Consider the following 18,972-nt stretch of genomic DNA (forward strand, 5'->3'; position numbering starts at 1 on the left):
CTGAAGCTAAAAGGCAATACAGAAAATTAAGAAGAAAAGTCTCCAGGCAGTGCTAACAGTCATTCTATACCACATTTCTCTCTCAGTTTGCTAGGTCACTGGCTGCTCCTTTCTGCTTTAATTGTTTCAGGATTTTTACTCATTTCAGCATTTTAAAGAAGCAAGCATGTATTATATTTATTCTACAAGGGCAAATTTATGGACACACATGGAAGACATATTTGAAAAACATACATGCATCTACACCTATCTCAAATGCCCTTGTATTAAAAATGAGTTCATAAACTCTCCCATCCCTCCTTACTGAAACGTTGATAAGAATAATGCAATGAGCATGCTCCAAAGGAAGCTGAAGGACAGTTTCCAGATGATCTGTAGTATCAGTAAGCAAACAGTAGCTTATGTACAATACCTCACCACTCTTCCACCTTTCCTGATAACAGGTCATAGGTTAATGGTCCTTATCCTGATTATTCTAGAAGGTCAGTAAATTGCTGTTTAGATGCTCTACTTAGTTTATTAAGATGAAACTCCAAATTGTTACTTGATTTGGATTGAATGTAGGAAAAAGAAGGACTATTTCTAGCCACTTATTTTCACCAGAGCTGAACAAAAAAACTCCAATTCAGGCTAAAATTCTGTGCATGCTCACTTAGCATTTGCAAGCCTGACAGCTTTTTGTTACTCTACATAGAAGTCATATCTGTGAGATCTGAAAGGTTAAAGGGCTGATATCAGCTGTAATACAGATTTGCAGATTACAAAACCACTGTGAGCATCTAGTTTGATCCGCACAAAACAGAATATAAGCTGCCTGCTGAACTAGAGGATATCATCTTGGCAAAGTGCTCATTATTGAACTATTCAGTGATGGCTCCAAGAACTTGACATCTGAAAACGCATGTTATGTTTAATTAATATTATTAAAGGCCACTTAAACCAAGACTTTTATCTAAATCTTTCCAGCTGTTGGATATTCTTATGCATTTTACCAATAGCCCGGGAAACAATTTTGAAAAGAGTATTGACAGAAAGTGATTTAATCTGTCAGATTTATTTTTTCTTTGAACTTTTCAGTGTAAGATATATTTATATAATTCTAGTAGCTCTTCATACGACTTTCCCTTAAGGTTTTTTCCATTTTAAATCCCTGATTTATGGACACTGTATTTTACTCCAGAAGTGGTTGCACCAGTGCCAAAACCAGATAAAACAGACTCTCATGTACTCTTGCTTAATCTTTCCTGTTGATAAATCTAAGGATTAGATTACCATCTCTGAACAACAACAGCAGTCTAGGAGTTCATGCTCAGTTTCCTCTCATGCTTCTGATCCACCAACCTTTTCCAGTTCTGATTCTGCATGGACAGGCTCTACTGTCTTTCCATATATGAGCTTACATTTTGCTGTGCTGCATATGAATAATTATACGTGCATTGCTCTTAGCATGTGATTTGCATCAGCTTGTATTGGTAATCCATTGTCTTCATTATTTACCAGTTTCCTGGTCTCTGTGTCTTCTATAAACTTCATGGGTAATACTTTTATGTCCTCTTCCATGTCATTAATAAGAACGTTAATGAAATGGAGCAGCAGAATTAATCCAAGAATGACCTCACCAGATTAATATCAAATTACTGACGTTTTTCTGATTACTTTTTAAGAACCATCAGTCAGGTTTTTTAAAAAAATATTTTAATGCCACACTAATAAGGCTATGAGTATGATTAAGTGACTGGAACATCTGCCTTACAAGGAAAGGCTAAGAGACATGGGCCTTTTCAGTCTAGAGAAGAAGGCTGAGGGGGAATCTAATTAATGTGTATAAATACATGAGGGCTGGGCATCAAGAAGGCAGGGACAAGCTCTTTTCACTTGTGCCCTGTGACAGGATGAGGGGCAATAGATTCAAACCCGAGCACAGGAAGTTCCACCTCAACATGAGGAAGAAATTCTTTATTGTGAGGGTTACAGAGCACCGGAACAGGCTCCCCAGAGAGGTTGTGGAGTCTCCTTCTCTGGAGACTTTCAAGACCTGTCTGGATGCCTTTCTAAGTGATCTGCCCTAGTTTGTTGGGTTTTTTTGTCCTGCTCTGGCAGGGGGGTTGGACTTGATGATCTTCAGAGGTCCTTTCCAACCCCTAATGTTCTGTGATTCTGTGAATTAGCCTTTGCATTACTCCTGCTTCCTTGTCAGAATAAACAACTGTATAAAAGCAAATCAGGCCACATTCTTGATTGAGGATGATTCCTCCGTCACACCTGAAGATTTCAAACTTGTTTGACAAGATCTTTTACAATGCATGTTGGTTGGAAATTCTTACACCTCTTTATTTTTAAGTTCTTAATTAATGAAGTCTGCTGTCAATATTCAATTGTTTTACCTCAGACAACTGCTAGGCTATCTGGATTTCATTCAAGAAGTCATTCTGTTGATCCCATTAATAATGACACTGTATTTTTTCTACTGGAGTACCAAAAATGATTTGAAGAAACAATCCTTATAAAAAAGAAACAGTATCACAATTATCTAGACCTCTTCACTTGCTAAAGGTTAACTTTAGGATCTATAACTAACATCTTCCTGAGTTTCTCTTGGTCCAGAAATAACTTTATCATCATCAGACATTCTGAATTTGCTAACTTTGCCGTTTCTTCTAACATGGAACAGAAATGCTACTTGTCATCTCTCCTTGCCTGTGTAACTATTGCAAGTTCTACTCTTTCTAGATAATAATGAAATTCAGATTCACACTAAGCTGAATGTGTGGTTTTAAAACTCCTTCTCCATTTCCTGACTCAAGAGAAAGTAATTTTTTTCACATCAGTGTAGAACACAAACATTGTTAGACATACGCATTTTAAAGCAGTTTGATGCACATTGCCTGTTTTTAGAGCCTACAACTAACACAGAGGAGAAAATGGGAGATTGTCTGGACTGGATCAGACCATCGGCCAGCATCCTGTCTCCAACAGTAGTCAAAAGCAGACCTTTGGAGAAGAGTGCAAATCCCACTACCACTCGAATATCCACTGAACTACAACAAACATTGTTGGGAGGCAATATATGTATGTACATCTGCAAATACTGCAATTATGCATCTAAATACACACAAACTGCACACACATGTACATACATACACACACTAACATGTTTGTGTTTATGGATGCAATAAAGACTCATATTTCAAATGCCTGTTAGTATCTGCTATCAACTATGCCTTCTCATTTTCAAAAAAGGATAGTATAAAGGACTGGAATATTTTTTTCCTCACTCCAGTCTGGTGTAGTGGGTTCTAGCTAGCAGGCTATGTCCAGAGGAAGATTTGACAGAAGTGAGCTTTGCCTGTCTCTAGGTTGCAAAGCTCAGCATTAGGAGGCAAGAGGGCAGTGAAAGTGAAAAGGTTTCTTACTCACCGAGCTGTTTCCTACTCCTTTTTCCATTGCTGAATGTGACTCTTTATTAGCTGGGTTCTTTGGTGCAGCAAATTCTGATTTCTTAATTTTTGTATCAGGTTTGTTTTCTTTGGCAACTGGCTTACCCCCAGATCTAGCAGGACTTGGTTTCTGTGAGGGTGTTATCCGTGCAAGTGTTGACGGTGATGGGTTGACATATTCATCTTCTTCCCTGAGCTCCTGTGGAAGCACTGTTGGATTCATTTTTACATAATAACCGTGGTAGTGATCATGCAGCTCCCCATTCTCTGTGCTGGTGGGATTGTGATGCGCTGAAAACTTTGTCTGGTGTTTCACAGCTACTTCTTCCTTCATTGGTGCTTTTGAATACAAAGGCTTGTTAACGGTGGGTGTTATGTTCTCAGTGGCTAAATGCTTTTTTTCTTGATTGAGTCTTGCCCCAGAAGCAGAGCTTTGACTTAGCTGTTTTGAAGGAGAAGACTCAGAAGAAAGTGTAGGACTATGCCTTGGACTTCCTTCTGGGGTTCGAGGGGGTGTAGTACCTTTTCGATAAAAGTGAGGTGACTCTTTTGGGGTAGATGGTTTTTCCTGAACTTTTTCTTCAGCTTTTTCTTTCACTTCCATTCCTTCTTGAAGTTTTTGTTTGATATAATCAGGGCCTGAAAAACAGTGTAATAGAAATATCATGATTAAAACAAAACCAAGACTTCACAGTAAAATTATTGCAATGGAATGTCAGACTGACTGGACTGCCTTACTGCAGGGGTGAGTGTTACAAAAAATTGGGTGACATCCATAGCGATTTACTCTAAATTGCTCAGTAGTTGAATGGACTGTACTTTCTGGTAATTGTTGGGACAATTTACTAATTTGCATCAGTCACTTAGATCTTCAGCTTTGCAAAGGGTCCTAGGACATAAATTGTCTCCGAGTGAAGTCTGAGGGACTGAAGACTGATGTACCTTCCCCGTGTGAAATTCTTTCTGAGAGGCATCTTCCAAGGTATGTGTTGCTGAATTACCCTAATCTATTTAACTTCTACTCTAATGATCACAGTATCTGTTTGACATATAAGTAATTAACTATCCAAATGAAACGTCTCTTCTGCCCTTACAAATACAGGAAATAGGGCTTGAATCACTTTTTTTCCCCTTTTGGTGCACTTGAGCTTGTTTTATATACATTTGCATGTGCCCTCAACTCACACACTGGCTTTGTCTTCCTAATCTGATCACTTACCACATGAACACCCAGGCTATCCACTCTAGGTGGTAACACAATTCAGTTTAGAAGCTAGGAAGACAAATTCTTTCACATAAGGAAAATACTTACAGAGCAGCCAGTATGAAGAATACCCTCCCCCCAAATTCTAGCTGAACACCCATGAGCACATTCACCACTAGGACTCACTTGTCAAGGTGCTTTTCTAATGCAACTGTTCACATAAACACAAGCTGGCTGAGATGCTTTGCTCTAGGTTGTGGTTGTCTAATTAACAAGTTCAATGCTAAGATTTGAGCAAGAACTCTGTTGAAAAAAACAAACACCAAAATTGCTGAAAATCAGTCTATATTGTGAACAGCTTCTTCTGTTTTTCCTCTGAGAGGTCACATCCCGAATTCCAGGATCAGGTCCTGTGAGAAGTCAGAAGCTGGGGAGCTCTGTGAACAAAGAACTGCAACGAGCTTTCTCTACGTTCAATAGTGGCTTCTGGCAAATACATCACAATTGTTTCTCCACTTCTATTTTTGCTCGCACCATTACTTTCACTTGACTGTTTTTATCTTCTGTAAGTGAGGTTTATCTGTGTTTTATGTCAGAAGAATTCTGTGCCCAGAGAAGACTGTCTGCATGCATTTTTCTGCTTTTGAGTATAAAGGATGCTCAGGCTGTGTTAGGCAGATACAGTGGTTTTACAGATGCCAGAAGCATATGCATGACTACACAGTGCTAAGATGAGAGGAAGGAAGAACAGCGTGAAGTTTTTGGAAGTTACTGAGTCACCTGGTGAGCAAGCATTGCTGAGAAGGTGAATTACACGGCATGCAATGCCTTTTAAGCAGGAAAATCACCATGTTTTTGGTGTCTCTGAAAACCAGGGGTGGAAATAGGGAGCTGTTGAGAAAGAAGGCTGGATGTAGACAAGTCAGGATTTGTTTTCAAATGACATTTGAGGAGGAAGCTTTGAGGAGTTAAGCCTGCACAGAGGGAAAGGACTAAGGGCTTGGTTCTTATGGCTTTTTATAATCTTCTTGGTAAAAGGCAAAGGCAGCACAACATAAATTAGAAGTTGTCACAGATAAAGTTACAGATATGATCACCATTCACAGAATTCTCCATCATGTAGGGGATTTCCTTCTGTCTTTGCTGAGATGCAGAAGGTAATCCTGAGGGTTTTAACATGCATAAACTTTAGTTTTCTTCTGTTTTCACATGGGATATAATTAGGGTGTAAAGAGAAAAGGACAGCTAAAAGAGCTGTGCCTAACCTTTAAGCCCAAGCCATGGAGCAGTCAAATTGCAATGACTACTCATTATGGATACATCCACATCCACACCAGTTTGCTCCTTATGACTGCTGTGGTGAAAGCATCCCACTGGAATATCACCTCTTCAGCCATACAATGCAGCTGAAATGGCATCTGATCTGTTCCTCACCTATATAGAAAATTCACATCCTGTGACAGCTCTCTACTGCCCATTATATATAAAGTTAAGATTTTTAATAATATCTGACATTGCTTGACGGACTGAAGAGACTGTCTGGCCAGAGGGACCCCCTCTCCTCCTAAGACCTCCACACTGAAACACGAAGGGAGCCAGGTCTCAGTTGCCCATGTCTCCACTACAGACTGATAAGAGTGAAAACAAAAAAACTTAAACCAAAACAAAACCATAATTTTTAACTGGAGCTCCCTAAAGAAATGTCAACAGACTAACCATGCCGTGATATTTTTACTGGGTATTTGGTGATATTTGATGCTAAGTGACACTGAGCCCTACCAGAGAAAGCTGTAGCCACCCGCATCCAACTGACATCAGAGGGTTTCTGATCACTCAGCTTTTGCCTTAACATAACACAGCAGTGCTCCCTCCCACCCCTCAATACATCACATATGGCTATTAGAGATACATCCTTTGCCTCCAATTTTGCCAGGCAGGTCTTTCCAACACTCAAATTCTTGGCTCTAGGCTGAAGTTAGCCTTGGAGATTGTCCAAAGACTTTTTTTACATCTCTTCACTGCATTCAGTACAATCAGATTATGCACCTGTCTGAACCACTGACTCCAAGCAGCAAGAACACAGCTCCCATTCCCTTCTAAGGTCTAAGAGTACTTGTCAGAACTTACCTTGTCCCCCTCGTTAAAGGCTTTATCTAATACAACAGAGGCCTTTTTCTTCAGCATAAGTGTACTCTAAAGCACAAGTTTAAAGGAACCAGGGCCAAGGGAATCTGGAAAGGGAGTCACAAACACCTCAACCTAGAAGATTTCTCAGCATCCTGATCTTAATGAGGAAGAGAATAGGATTTTGAGGCTGGGAAGAAGGTAAACTGAGATTATCCATCTAGGAAATAAATTCAGAATTCTGTTCTTCAGTTTGCAGTTCAAGCAACCAGTATTCCTAGACACGGTATGTCTGAGTGCCTAAGGAGAACCTGGTCTGGAAAGAAGAACCAAGAACCAAGAAAACCAGATGTTTTCTAACGGAGTAAAGACAATTTTTCTTTGTGGATGAACCTGTGCGCTTCCTAATGATGACACGCTGGCATTGCTACTGTCAGTTCAAAATCGGTGCACCTTTGCTGGCTGAATGTCAGCCACGGGGCAGTTTTGGTTCACACAGCTGTTGTGATACCAGCAGCTGGAAGGCACCATTAATGTGTGAGTCAGACAGTATTTGGCGGGAATACCCTCTGAAAGCCAAAGGACTGTGTGGACGTGCAATATATGCACGTAGAGTCTCGTACTGCCTGCTGATCTGCTTGAACAGCATTTCATTGATGGCTGTGGGGTGAGGGAAGCTTTGGTTTGGTTTCAAACACACTCATAGTTGTTCTAAATCTAAAATTTCTTGTGGAGTTCTTGTGTAACATGTCCTTTCTCCTGGAAGGGTTCCAGTAAGTGATGTGACAACATGGCCAGCCCTGTAAATGAGAAGAGAAGGGTGCCCTGGTTCTGCCACAGCATTTTTAGAGAGGTGACAGCCTCATGCTTTTCCCCACGGCCTAATGAGGTAAACTCACTGGCAGCATGGGGCTGTTTCAGGATTGTGGCTCAAGCAGTGTCTGAAAATGTCATCTTGCAGGACACTAAATGCAGTCAGTGTTTCCCAAGAAGGCTAAGAAGAGACTTTGTGCCTTATCAGCTCAAGGTGAAATCTGAAGCTTGAGAGGGATTGCAGAATGCACCTAGGATAGTGAGGAAAAAGGCATATGTGTGTGTATATATATATATATATATATATATAAAGCCTCAGGTCATGCCCCTGCCTATACAATCCAGCTATTATAATATACTTTGCCTCTTTGCAAAAGAGAAAAGATGAGGATACAGGAAAAACGTGGGACTGAATGAGGATAAGCTTGGGAAGTGGCAAAGGCACTAGGATTTCTTGCAGCAGGGCTGGTGAACCTTCAAGGAACAATTCTGAATTCCATAGTCAATAAGCATAATTGAGTAACCTGCCATAAATCTGATTTCCACAATTTAATGACCTTTTGCCTAATTTTAGTATAATGATTTCCATATTCTCGAAATTATTAAATTAGTACTTCTTTTAACCGGCAAAAAGGAATTCTGTAGTAAAAAGAATCTAATGTTTTGTGGGAAGACTGCAGCACAATGCATTTTCAAGCAATACAGGAATACTTCTGTAGTTTTCTACTACTATAAAGTAACACAGTAGTTAGTAATTTACAGAATTAAAATATACTAGAATATTGAATTTAAAATAGTACTACAAAAACGAAAATGTACTGTATTCTAGTACATTTTATTCTAGTACATTTTAATTCAGTGCAGCACTATTTTCTTTAAGAGTTAATCCACTGCATCCTACTCTTTTGCAACTTCCCATGCATTCCCGTATGACCTTGGACATGTTATTACTTCTTACTTGGTCCACATGTAGACAGGCAGTATGCACTGGACACTCGTGTTTAAAGGCTCTTCTCTGAACCTATACTATTTAAGACAGGGAATTCTGTTGGTGAAAGCAAACACTTTCCATTGGAAACATTTCACAGTGCCAAATGTGTTCCACCATAGAGGGAATGTTGTGAGAAACTCCACAAGGACAAGAACATTCACTACTGGAGCAGCAAAAAGTTTTGGAAGAGTAGGTTTCTCTGAGCTAAGGCTACAATACTATGCAATACAGATGACAGCTTCTCACCATACTGTGACAGAGGATGCCTAGCCTTGCAGCCCTGGACTTCACATGCGTGAAGCAGGTTCCTGTAAGACCCTATAGATAAGCATGGGCAATAGGACTCTACCAGTTGTAGTCACCTGTGTGTCTCCGGACCTCATGGTGGATCAGTACTCTTAGTTGTAAACTGGCTGGCTGCTGCACAAGAGGTGAGGATCCTCCTCTCTCTTCCTCCCCTCTAATTTGTGAGGGCCTAGCCACAACCTTTAAATCAGTAAAAGCGATTTGGATGAAAGGTGCTGTAATTATACCCTGTGCAAAACTGCTAATTTGGGAATTTCCTATCTTTACCAATGAGACTACATTTAATTAGGTCATAATAACTTGCAAAACTATATTTAAAACCTAGAGGTTGATGTGTTCTTTACTGTAGAGACTGATTTTGTTCTTCAGACCTGTCCTCTTTGTTTTTCAGAGGAAAATGAAAAAATTGGCAAAACCACTTTTTTAATATATGGAAACACCATACATAAATTCCATCCACGAAGCAGATACTTCACTCCCAAATTTTGTTTATACATATACGGAAAGACTCTCAATCGTCACTGCAAGGGTTACCAATTGTCTTTGGGGCAATGGTGACAAGACCAAAGCTATTTGCTCAAGCAGGCCACTGCAGTCTATATGCAAAGCTGCCAAGATCAGAGGTCCTCTTTTACTAAACTGAACACTTCTATGCAAAATAGAGAATTCCTGCTCTGAAAAGTTCACAATCCAGAAGTCCGGTACAAAAGACAGCAAAAAAGGTGTATCAGTAGCCCATTTTACAGGTGAGGGAGCTGAACCAAAGGGAAGCCATGACTAAAATCACAGGCTTCATCTAAATAATCTCTCTGAATCCAGTGGTCAGCTGCCAATAGACAACTGCCATGCTCAAAGGTTTACTAAATCCTCTGTAAAGTGATAGCCTAAGGTTGCACATGAAGCCTTTGTCGAAACTAGGAATGGAGTGCAAGTCTTCTGAGTAATCAAAAGATGGCACAGCCCTAAGTTTGTCACGGATAGGACTCTGAGCAACCTGGTGTAGTGGGAGCTGTCCCTGCCCATGGCAGGAGGGTTGGAATGAGATAATCTCTAAAAGTCCTTTCCAACCCAAACCATTCTATGATTCTATCTTCCTGGAGAAGCTGAGAACTGTTTATGGAATCAGAATTCAAAGATCAAGACAAGGAAATATCAAGTGATGAGGAAGTTTCTTACTGCACTTTATATCATAGTACAAATCCGTATTTTGGCATTATATTTTCGACACAAAAAAAATAAGTCTTTTGTGTTTACATGCACTGCACTAAAAAAGGAAAATATATATCTTGGTGTTGGTACTAGAGGTTGTTATATAATGTTTGAGAAATAAGTCAGTGAAACCATCTGGTTTGTTATTTTCTGGTGTAATCAATGGTCTTCTGAAGTATCACTGCTGGCAATAATACCTATGCTCTCATAGTAAGATCTGTTTGCTACTCTGATGAACACTGATAAAACTTGAAAAGGCTGGTGACCCATTAGAGGATCAACAAATACAGGCTATTTTTCCTGCAAGCATGCAAAATGCTCTTATGTTAAAATTTTCCAGGACAGGATACTTATTTTATAATAATTCCTCAGCATTTAGGATGGTAACTGTAGGTGAAGGAATTTAAAAAATAATTTAAAAGTCTGCTAAAATAAGTTATTCAATGAGTCATTACAAAACTGCAAATAACTATATTCAGTAAATTCTAGAAAGACAGGGTTTTTTTATAATTGCTTCATTGTGAAGATGTGTAGTGGGGAAGAATTATAATTAATGCCATTATTACTTCCTCTGTTTTATTCTTATTTTTCTGAAGGTTACACTGGTAAAAGGAGAAAAAAAGCTTTTAACTGCTAGGCTGCTGGCTTGAGTTCAGCCCAAATGAATGGAGGGTTGTGCAATGTTATGTGTAAAATGTGTTGGTGAACTTGGCAGAGCAGAGGTATGGTTAAGGTTTTAGTAGTTTGGCAGCCCTGTCTGCAATCTTGCCAGACTGAACTGGGCTTGAATAAGACTGGAAATTAAGAGGTGAGGATTATACCCATAGAGAAATTGATGGACATAAGACAAGCTGCTTAAAGATGCACAGGGCTCTGAATGATCATTTCTGCCTGACTTAGATATGGTAGTTTAAGAGGTTATCACCCCAGATGTCTGCAGTATCCTTCTGATGGATATAGTGCCCCAGCAACAAGACATGTAACAGAACATCTGTTGCATGGCTGGGTCAATGTGCAGCAAGGTGTGTATGATTTTTGGCCTCCAGACAGTAAGAGGGCACCTGACTTGATTGCCAAGTTGGAGGTGAGATTTCCATAGAAAAAAATGCTCCACTCCTAGTGATGCATATATATGTTATTTAATAATTCCTTAATTCAAAATGACATATGTAGGCCCTTGTGCCCTGTTCTGGCAGCATCTGAAGTTGATTATGCCAGCTGGAATAATGGCTCTCCTTAACTGTACTTGAGAATGCTTTACAGAAAAAAAAATCAGATGTTTCCTAAGTTTAAAAATAAAGCATGTCACAAAAGAGAAAGAAGAAATGAAATGGAAGGGATTTTTGACACTATCTGGGAAGATTCAAAAGAAAACTGAGTCTGGATGCCTGCTTTAGCTTCTTGCCTCTGATAACAACTGCATTTTGGTGAGGTGCAATCACCACATTAATGCTAGTAAGCAGCTTTCCTAGCAAGGGGCAAATAAAAAATCTTGCCTTTATTGCTTTTTGTATTCCATTTGTCTGCCTTAAAATGTCTTTCCCCCCCACTCCCCGGTCTTACAACCACTGGCATGGAGTACCATGGCTGCTTAAAAAAGCAAACTACAAGGTAAACAAGAGGGAGAAGACAGCACGTTTTGCACAATCCATTAATACTTTAAAGTATCATTTTTACCCTTTGTGTTGCTTTGTAATCTTTCTTAGTTTGCTTTTACTCCCAACTCCTCATTTTCTCCTCATTGCCCTGTGAAAATACCTTTCCTTCACTGAAATTTTTTACAGCTTACACTTCTAGGGGTTCTCAACCTGTTGTTAGCACTTCTGCTTCCTTTAGCACTACTCCTGGTAGCCTTTATTCACCTACAGCACTGGAGGCAACACTGAAACTAGTGAGTGTCAACAGTTACTCAATCACTAGATCCATGGACGTCATGGAGAATGATGCCTGCACGTATTTATTTTATGGAAGTGGTGTGATTTGATCTCTCAGCCTGCTGTCCTTCAAACCATGTACTACTGACACGACCTAAAAATATAATGCGAAGATAGCACATAATGTCATATTATGCTGTTGCCACGTCATCATTCAGTGATATCAAAGTTACAAACCCACAAATCTTCCACCTAGGACCAACTTTAAAAGGTAGCATCACTGACCACTAGCAAGTTTTAATGCAGCCTTAAATTGAACCCTTCCTCCTTGCTCAGTAAATATAAGCACCTACAACAGATAAACATTGGTAGAAATTGCTTACTAAATGTCTCATGCAGAAGAACCCCAAACCTACAAATTCTTGTGTCTCAGGGTTGTCCTCTCAACTTACTGCTTTATGTCTGCTCAGGAAACAGTTTTGTGCAGTATCATAAACAATTTCCAAGAAGTTTTGCTAGAATACCTATCTACCATCTTTAAAATACCTGCCAGTACTCTATTTTCCTGGTTGGACACCAATGAAAGTGACGGGGCCTCCTCAAAACCCACATGAAACATTTCTTGTCATAGACCAAAGATCAAGAGTGCTGAGTAACTTACGTGCTAGCCATGCATACAAAGACATGCATATGCTTTGGCCAAACCCAAGGCAAGTTCTTATGCCTCTGTGTTTACTCTGATGTTCACACAGCACAAGAGAACTATTGGTGAGGTCTGTGAACTGACTGCTGCTGATCTTTGCATTTCACACAGATATTGTTGAAAAGTATAGGGCATTATGCTATCTCAGAGTGCTGCAGGGAACTTGAAAATATTAAAACGTCTACTCAAGCACACCAACTTGAGATGCCAGCAACATCATTAACAACAAAGGAAACGGACTTCCACCAAATGATCCAAATCATAGGCAACATCACAAACTTGTGAATCTAGCAGCAGGATGACTTAACAGGGATGTCAGTGCAATTCCTATCTGTATGAAATCCAAGCTGCCTCTTCTCTCACTTCAACCAGTTCCTCCAGATCTGTAATTTGAGTTGTCCTATCATGGACACACCTGAACATAATACACAAACAGTATTTTTCTATTTTCCATTTTTTTAATTCTCCAGTAAATAATTAAGAAAATAATTGAGGATTAAAGAATCCCCAAAAGTAAAATCTTGTTTTTCAAAAGGCTTTTAAATGCATCATTATAGAAATAGATACACTGAAAGATCTGAAGGCAAGGAAGAATTGACTAATGGATCTCAAATACTGCCTGCAGGGAGTCCTAGGTAAGAAGAACATATTTATTCAGACTGTAAATCCAATCTCTGCTCCATTTCTGTGACTGCTTTAATAGCTGACTGAAGTAGCTGTGACACTTGCGAAATGGGGTACAAGATTCCTAAGTGTATCTGCAATGTAGATGCCAGTATGTAGGCCCTCCAGATTCATTGCCCTTCAGAAAGATGTCAGATTTTTCCTACCTTATAGATGGCACTGTGAGGTGGGCACTGTGAGGTGAGAACTGTGCAGCTCTAAGACCGTACTGGGACATCAGCTCACAGACACAGTAATTGCTCATGATCAGCAATTTTTTAATTACATGTTGCTTTACTGACAGAACTTCAAAAAATAAGACTGCATGATGTTGCATATGGCTCCTGTATGACAGGATTTGTTTTTCTGGGCTAGATAATATAAACAATTTGTTTTTAATGTCAATGCTCCTGGCTACACAACACGTACTATAACCTATGTGAATGCTTCTGAGCCTGCAGGCTGCTTAATATGAGATAGCAGAGAAGGCAAGTTTTTAGCTATTTTTTATACTTTACTTCAGCCAAGCTTCACTGGGGCATGAGGGAGACTGAAGCCTATGATCTCTGTATGTTTTACTGCTATTATTAAGAACACTACATGAACCTCTGCTCATGGGAACATTTTTCTGAAAACTAAAGAAAAAACCCACTGGAAAATTCAGCAAATGCTTACTTCAGCAGTAGTGTTCTTGAGGCTTCCTTGTATCTATCATAAAAGATGAACAGAAGTTAAAGTTCTAATTCTGTTCTCATCACAACTGTACCATAGAATCATAGAATCATAGGGGTTGGAAGGGACCTCGAAAGATCATCTAGTCCAACCCCCCCGCCAGAGCAGGGTCACCTAAAGCACATCACACAAGAACGCATCCAGGTGGGTTTTGAATGTCTCCAGAGAAGGAGACTCCACAACCTCCCTGGGCAGCCTGTTCCAGTGCTCTGTCACTCTCATAGTAAAAAAATTTTTCCTGATATTCACCTTAAACCTCCTATGCTCCAATTTGTAGCCATTACTCCTTGTCCTATCACTGGTCATCACTGAAAAAAGCTTAACTCCATCTTCTTGACACTCACCCTTTATGTATTTGTAAACATTGATGAGGTCACCCCTCAGTCTCCTTTTCTCCAAACTAAAGAGACCCAGCTCTCTCAGCCTTTCCTCGTAAGGGAGATGTTCCACTCACTTAATCATCTTTGTGGCTCTGCGCTGGACTCTTTCAAGCACTTCCCTGTCCTTCTTGAACTGAGGGGCCCAGAACTGGACACAATACTCCAGATGCGGCCTCACCAATGCAGAATAAAGAGGTAGGAGAACCTCTCTTGACCTACTAACCACACTCTTTCTAATACACCCCAGGATGCCATTGGCTTTCTTAGCCACAAGGGCACATTGCTAGCTCATGGTCATCCTTCTGTCTACCAGGACCCCCAGATCCCTTTCACCTACACTGCTGTCCATCAGGTCAGCCCCCAACCTGTACTGGTGCACGACATTTTTCTTCCCCAAATGCAAAACTCTACACTTGCCCTTGTTAAACTTCATCAGGTTTTTCCCCGCCCAAGTCTCCAGCCTGTCTAAGTCTCTCTGAATGGCAGCACAGCCTTCTGGTGTGTCAGCCACTCCTCCCAGCTTGGTGTCATCAGCTAACTTGCTGAGGGTACATTCTGTACCCTCATCCAGGTCGTTGATGAAGATGTTGAACAACACCGGTCCCAGTACCGACCCCTGAGGGACTCCACTAGTCACAGGCCTCCAACTAGATTTTGCCCCATTGACTACAACTCTCTGACTTCTTCCTTTCAACCAGTTCTTGATCCACCTCACTGCCTGATCATCAAACCCATACTTGATCAACTTATCTACAAGGATGCTGTGGGAGACAGTGTCAAATGCTTTACTGAAATCAAGATAGACCACATCCACCGCTCTACCATCATCTATCCACCTAGTAATTTCCTCATAGAAGGCTATGAGGTTAGTCAAACATGACTTACCCTTGGTAAAACCATGTTGACTGCTCTTGATGACCCCCATCTCCTTGATATGCCTAGAGATAGTGCCAAGGACAAGTTGTTCCATCACCTTTCCAGGGATGGAGGTGAGGCTGACCGGTCTATGGTTACCCAGGTCCTCCTTCTTGCCCTTCTTGTAGACTGGAGTGACATTTGCTATCCTCCAGTCCTCAGGCACCTCTCCAGTTACCCATGACTTACCGAAGATGATGGAGAGTGGACTAGCAATGACCTCCGCCAGCTCCCTCAGCACCCTTGGATGCATTTCATCCGGACCCATCGATTTATGGATGTCCAGATTACGCAACTGATCCCTAACCCAATCCTCATCTACCTGGGCAAACTCCTCCTTTATCTTGACTTCTACTGGGGCTATATGAAACTGGGGCTCATGGGGAAAGCCTGCAGGAGTAAAGGCAGAGGCAAAGAAGGCATTCAGCACCTCTGCCTTCTTTAAATCCTCTGTCACCAGGGCACTCACCTCATTCAGCAGTGGGCCTATATTGCCTCTGGTATTAGTTTTGTTGGCTATGTATTTGAAAAAGCCCTTTCTATTGTCCTTAACCCGACTTGCAAGGTTAAGTTCCAAGGAGGCCTTAGCTTTCCTAATTGCCTCCCTACATTCTCTGACAACAGCCCTATATTCCTCCCAAGTAACCAAGCCCCTCCTTCCATGATCTATAGATTTTCCTTTTCCATTTGAGTTTGCCCAGCAGTTCCTTTTTTAACCACGCTGGTCTCCTAGCTCCCTTACTAGATTTTCTACCCATTGGGACACACTGATCCTGTGCTTGCAAGAAGTGGTCCTTGAATGTTGACCAGCTATCTTGAGCCCCTTTACCTTCTAGCACTCTGTCCCATGGGACTTCCCTTAACAATTGATTGAGGAGGCCGAAGTTTGCTCTGTGGAAGTCCAGGGTTCTGGTCCTGCTGGTATTCTGTTCCTCCCACACAGGATCCTGAACTCCACCATCTCGTGGTCACTGCAGCCAAGGCTGCCATTGACCACCACTGCTTCAACAAGGCCCTCCTTGTTGGTGAGCACAAGATCCAGCAGCGCTCCTCTTCTAATCGGCTTATCCACCATTTGCATTAAGAAGTTGTCATCAATGCACTGGAGGAACCTCCTAGACCGTGAAAGGCTGGCCGTGTAAGTCTTCCAGCAGATATCGGGGTAGTTAAAATCTCCCATGAAGACCAAGGACTGCAGTTGTGAGGCTGCTTTCAGCTGCCTGTAGAAAGCCTCATCAACTTCCTCATCTTGATCAGGAGGTCTGTAGTAGACCCCCACAACTGTATCACCCATACCACCCTGCCCTTTAATTCTTACCCACAGACTTTCAACTTGCCCCTCATCAGCCTCTGCACAAAACTCGATACATTCTAGTTGCTCTCTCACATAAAGAGCAACTCCACCACCTCGCTTCACCGACCGATCTTTCCTAAAAAGCACATAGCCATCCATGGCCACATTCCAGTCGTGTGAGCTGTCCCACCATGTCTCTGTTATTGCTACCAGATCATAACCCTTAGACCGCATATATTCTCTGAAAAGATTAGTTGTATATATAGCGAGACTTAATGTGGTATAATAGCTGCCTTTACCCAGTAGAATCCACACTTCTTTATATTTCTCCCAGAATGTCCCTGTCTTTCTGATAGGATGATGCTCAAAGCTACATACAATATTTCAGATCCATTGTCACTGGAATCATGCAGAGATGGGACTATTACCCTTCTTCTCCATGACGTGCTGCCTCTGCATATACACCCTGGAAGAGTATTAGCTCCTTCTCCTGTCATGTCACGTTTCAAGTGCATGGCTATCAACCTGCTGCATGGGAGTGTGGCAACTGACCTCAACAGGAGCAGGTTCACATCTCATCTCCAACTGGTTGAGTCTGTCAGCCCTTAAAGACTTTCTTCTAGCATTTCTGAGAAGTAAGCCTCTGTCTTCAGTTTAAATACCAGGCCTGATAATTCTGTGAACTAGCTTGCATTTGGTGAGTGATCACTACTGTAAATGGCAGCACTCACTTTTGGCTATATGTAGAATGTTACTGAGAACTTTGTTTATTTTTCTGTTCTGGCTTATGATTGCAAGATATCACTTCACTATTACCTGCTGATTAAATAATACGTTGCTTACCATACTATATATATATGCAACATATCATCCATATTTGGCTAGTCATTAGTGAAGGCTTGGATGACATGACTACCAAATTCCCAGTCATTTTATTAGGCTTCTCTCTTCCTGCTATTTTAATGTTAATTAATTAATTTATTTTTTTTGGTCTCATCAACAACCTCCACTATTCTTATTAGAATCAGACAGAAAAACCAAACACATTTGATTCTCCTTTTGAAACTTTATAATTAGTAACTGTCATGTCTTTTGACTAAACTGTATTTTATGAAGTTCAGGATAAAAACTGAAACTACTTTGGCAGTTAAAACCAGAAAACTTATGCTGCTGACAAAATACCTTCTGCTCTTCATCTGGTACTTTTTTTGAGGAGCCTCTGCTGATTTCTTAGTCATATCTCCGTATCAGTACTCTGTTCTCGTTTCCCTTTACACAGTTGGCCATTCTTCTCTTCTGGAACACTGCTTCTCTGTTAACTTCCATGATTCATCCTTTTATTTCCCCCTCCTTTTTATTTCACTTTTCAACTCTACTTTCAAGGAAGATAATCTCAGATGATTCTGTTCTTGGTCCCTCTACCTTCTCGTTTTACAATCTCACCATATGAAATAATTCAACTACTGATTCCATGCTGGATGCATTTCAGTTCCAGACATGTTCAAATTCTGATCTGAGTGAGTAACTGTTACCAGACTAACAGGTAGAAATCTTCATCTCCTCCAAATTCTCAGCATGATCTTCTCCACAATACTGAGCAATACTATATTACTCTACATTGCTCAGGTCTATAATCTGAATAACATTTTACTTTTTCAGATCTCTTTCTACACAGTCTTTACTTCTAAGTAAGTTTCAGGTCTTGCAGACTTTTGCTGAATAAAATGCATCTATTTCTCTGGCCTTGACAAACATACGCTGCAGCTGTAAAGATTATTTTTCTCTAATGTTCCACCCTTCCCTCTGAAATACATCCTCATTCCCCATTTCCTATAAAAACAGCAACAAAAAAGCCCACAGCAAGTGTTAACTGTTTGTGGTTAAGTAGTTCAAGGCACTCTAACCAGCACAGCTGTAGAGATGTGCTAATGCAACCCATATCATGTGTTGAAAAAAAAGAGAAATCTAACCATTTTCAACATTCTTTGAACGTTCAATACTGTAATAAGATCTTTTCAAAGTACATTAACATATTCTAGTGAAAATCAGCACTGTAAGGCAACTTCTTAAGGCATGGTACAGACCTTGTTAGCTGAATTTCAACATGGAACAAATATTTATGATGCAGTTATAAATAGGATTTATAATGGAAATGTTGACACTGTGACAATACTCCCATGTGATAGACCCTACTTCATCTTGTCCTTGGCTGATGGACACTGTGATAGACCAATATAGAAATTTACTGGAGCAGGCCAACAGCAGGCATGTTCTGTATTCTGAAAGGAATAGTTCTTTTTGGGAGCAAGTGAATTATTCTGAGCAGG

At 40.6% G+C, this 18,972-nt stretch overlaps 1 protein-coding gene across 4 annotated transcripts in view; it reads right to left on the reverse strand.

Annotated features, from left to right (window-relative positions):
• The window catches only part of JPH1 (junctophilin 1), an 85,524-nt gene that overhangs the window by 7,606 nt on the left and 58,946 nt on the right, over positions 1 to 18,972 (reverse strand). For all 4 annotated transcript variants that reach the window (XM_051612042.1, XM_051612044.1, XM_051612040.1 and 1 more), the window contains exon 4: positions 3,418 to 4,076. In XM_051612042.1, coding sequence (XP_051468002.1) covers positions 3,418 to 4,076 — 659 coding nt within the window. The remainder of the gene's footprint in view (positions 1 to 3,417; positions 4,077 to 18,972) is intronic.

The sequence above is a fragment of the Apus apus genome, chromosome 2 (assembly GCF_020740795.1).
Source record: "Apus apus isolate bApuApu2 chromosome 2, bApuApu2.pri.cur, whole genome shotgun sequence".
NCBI lineage: Eukaryota > Metazoa > Chordata > Aves > Apodiformes > Apodidae > Apus > Apus apus.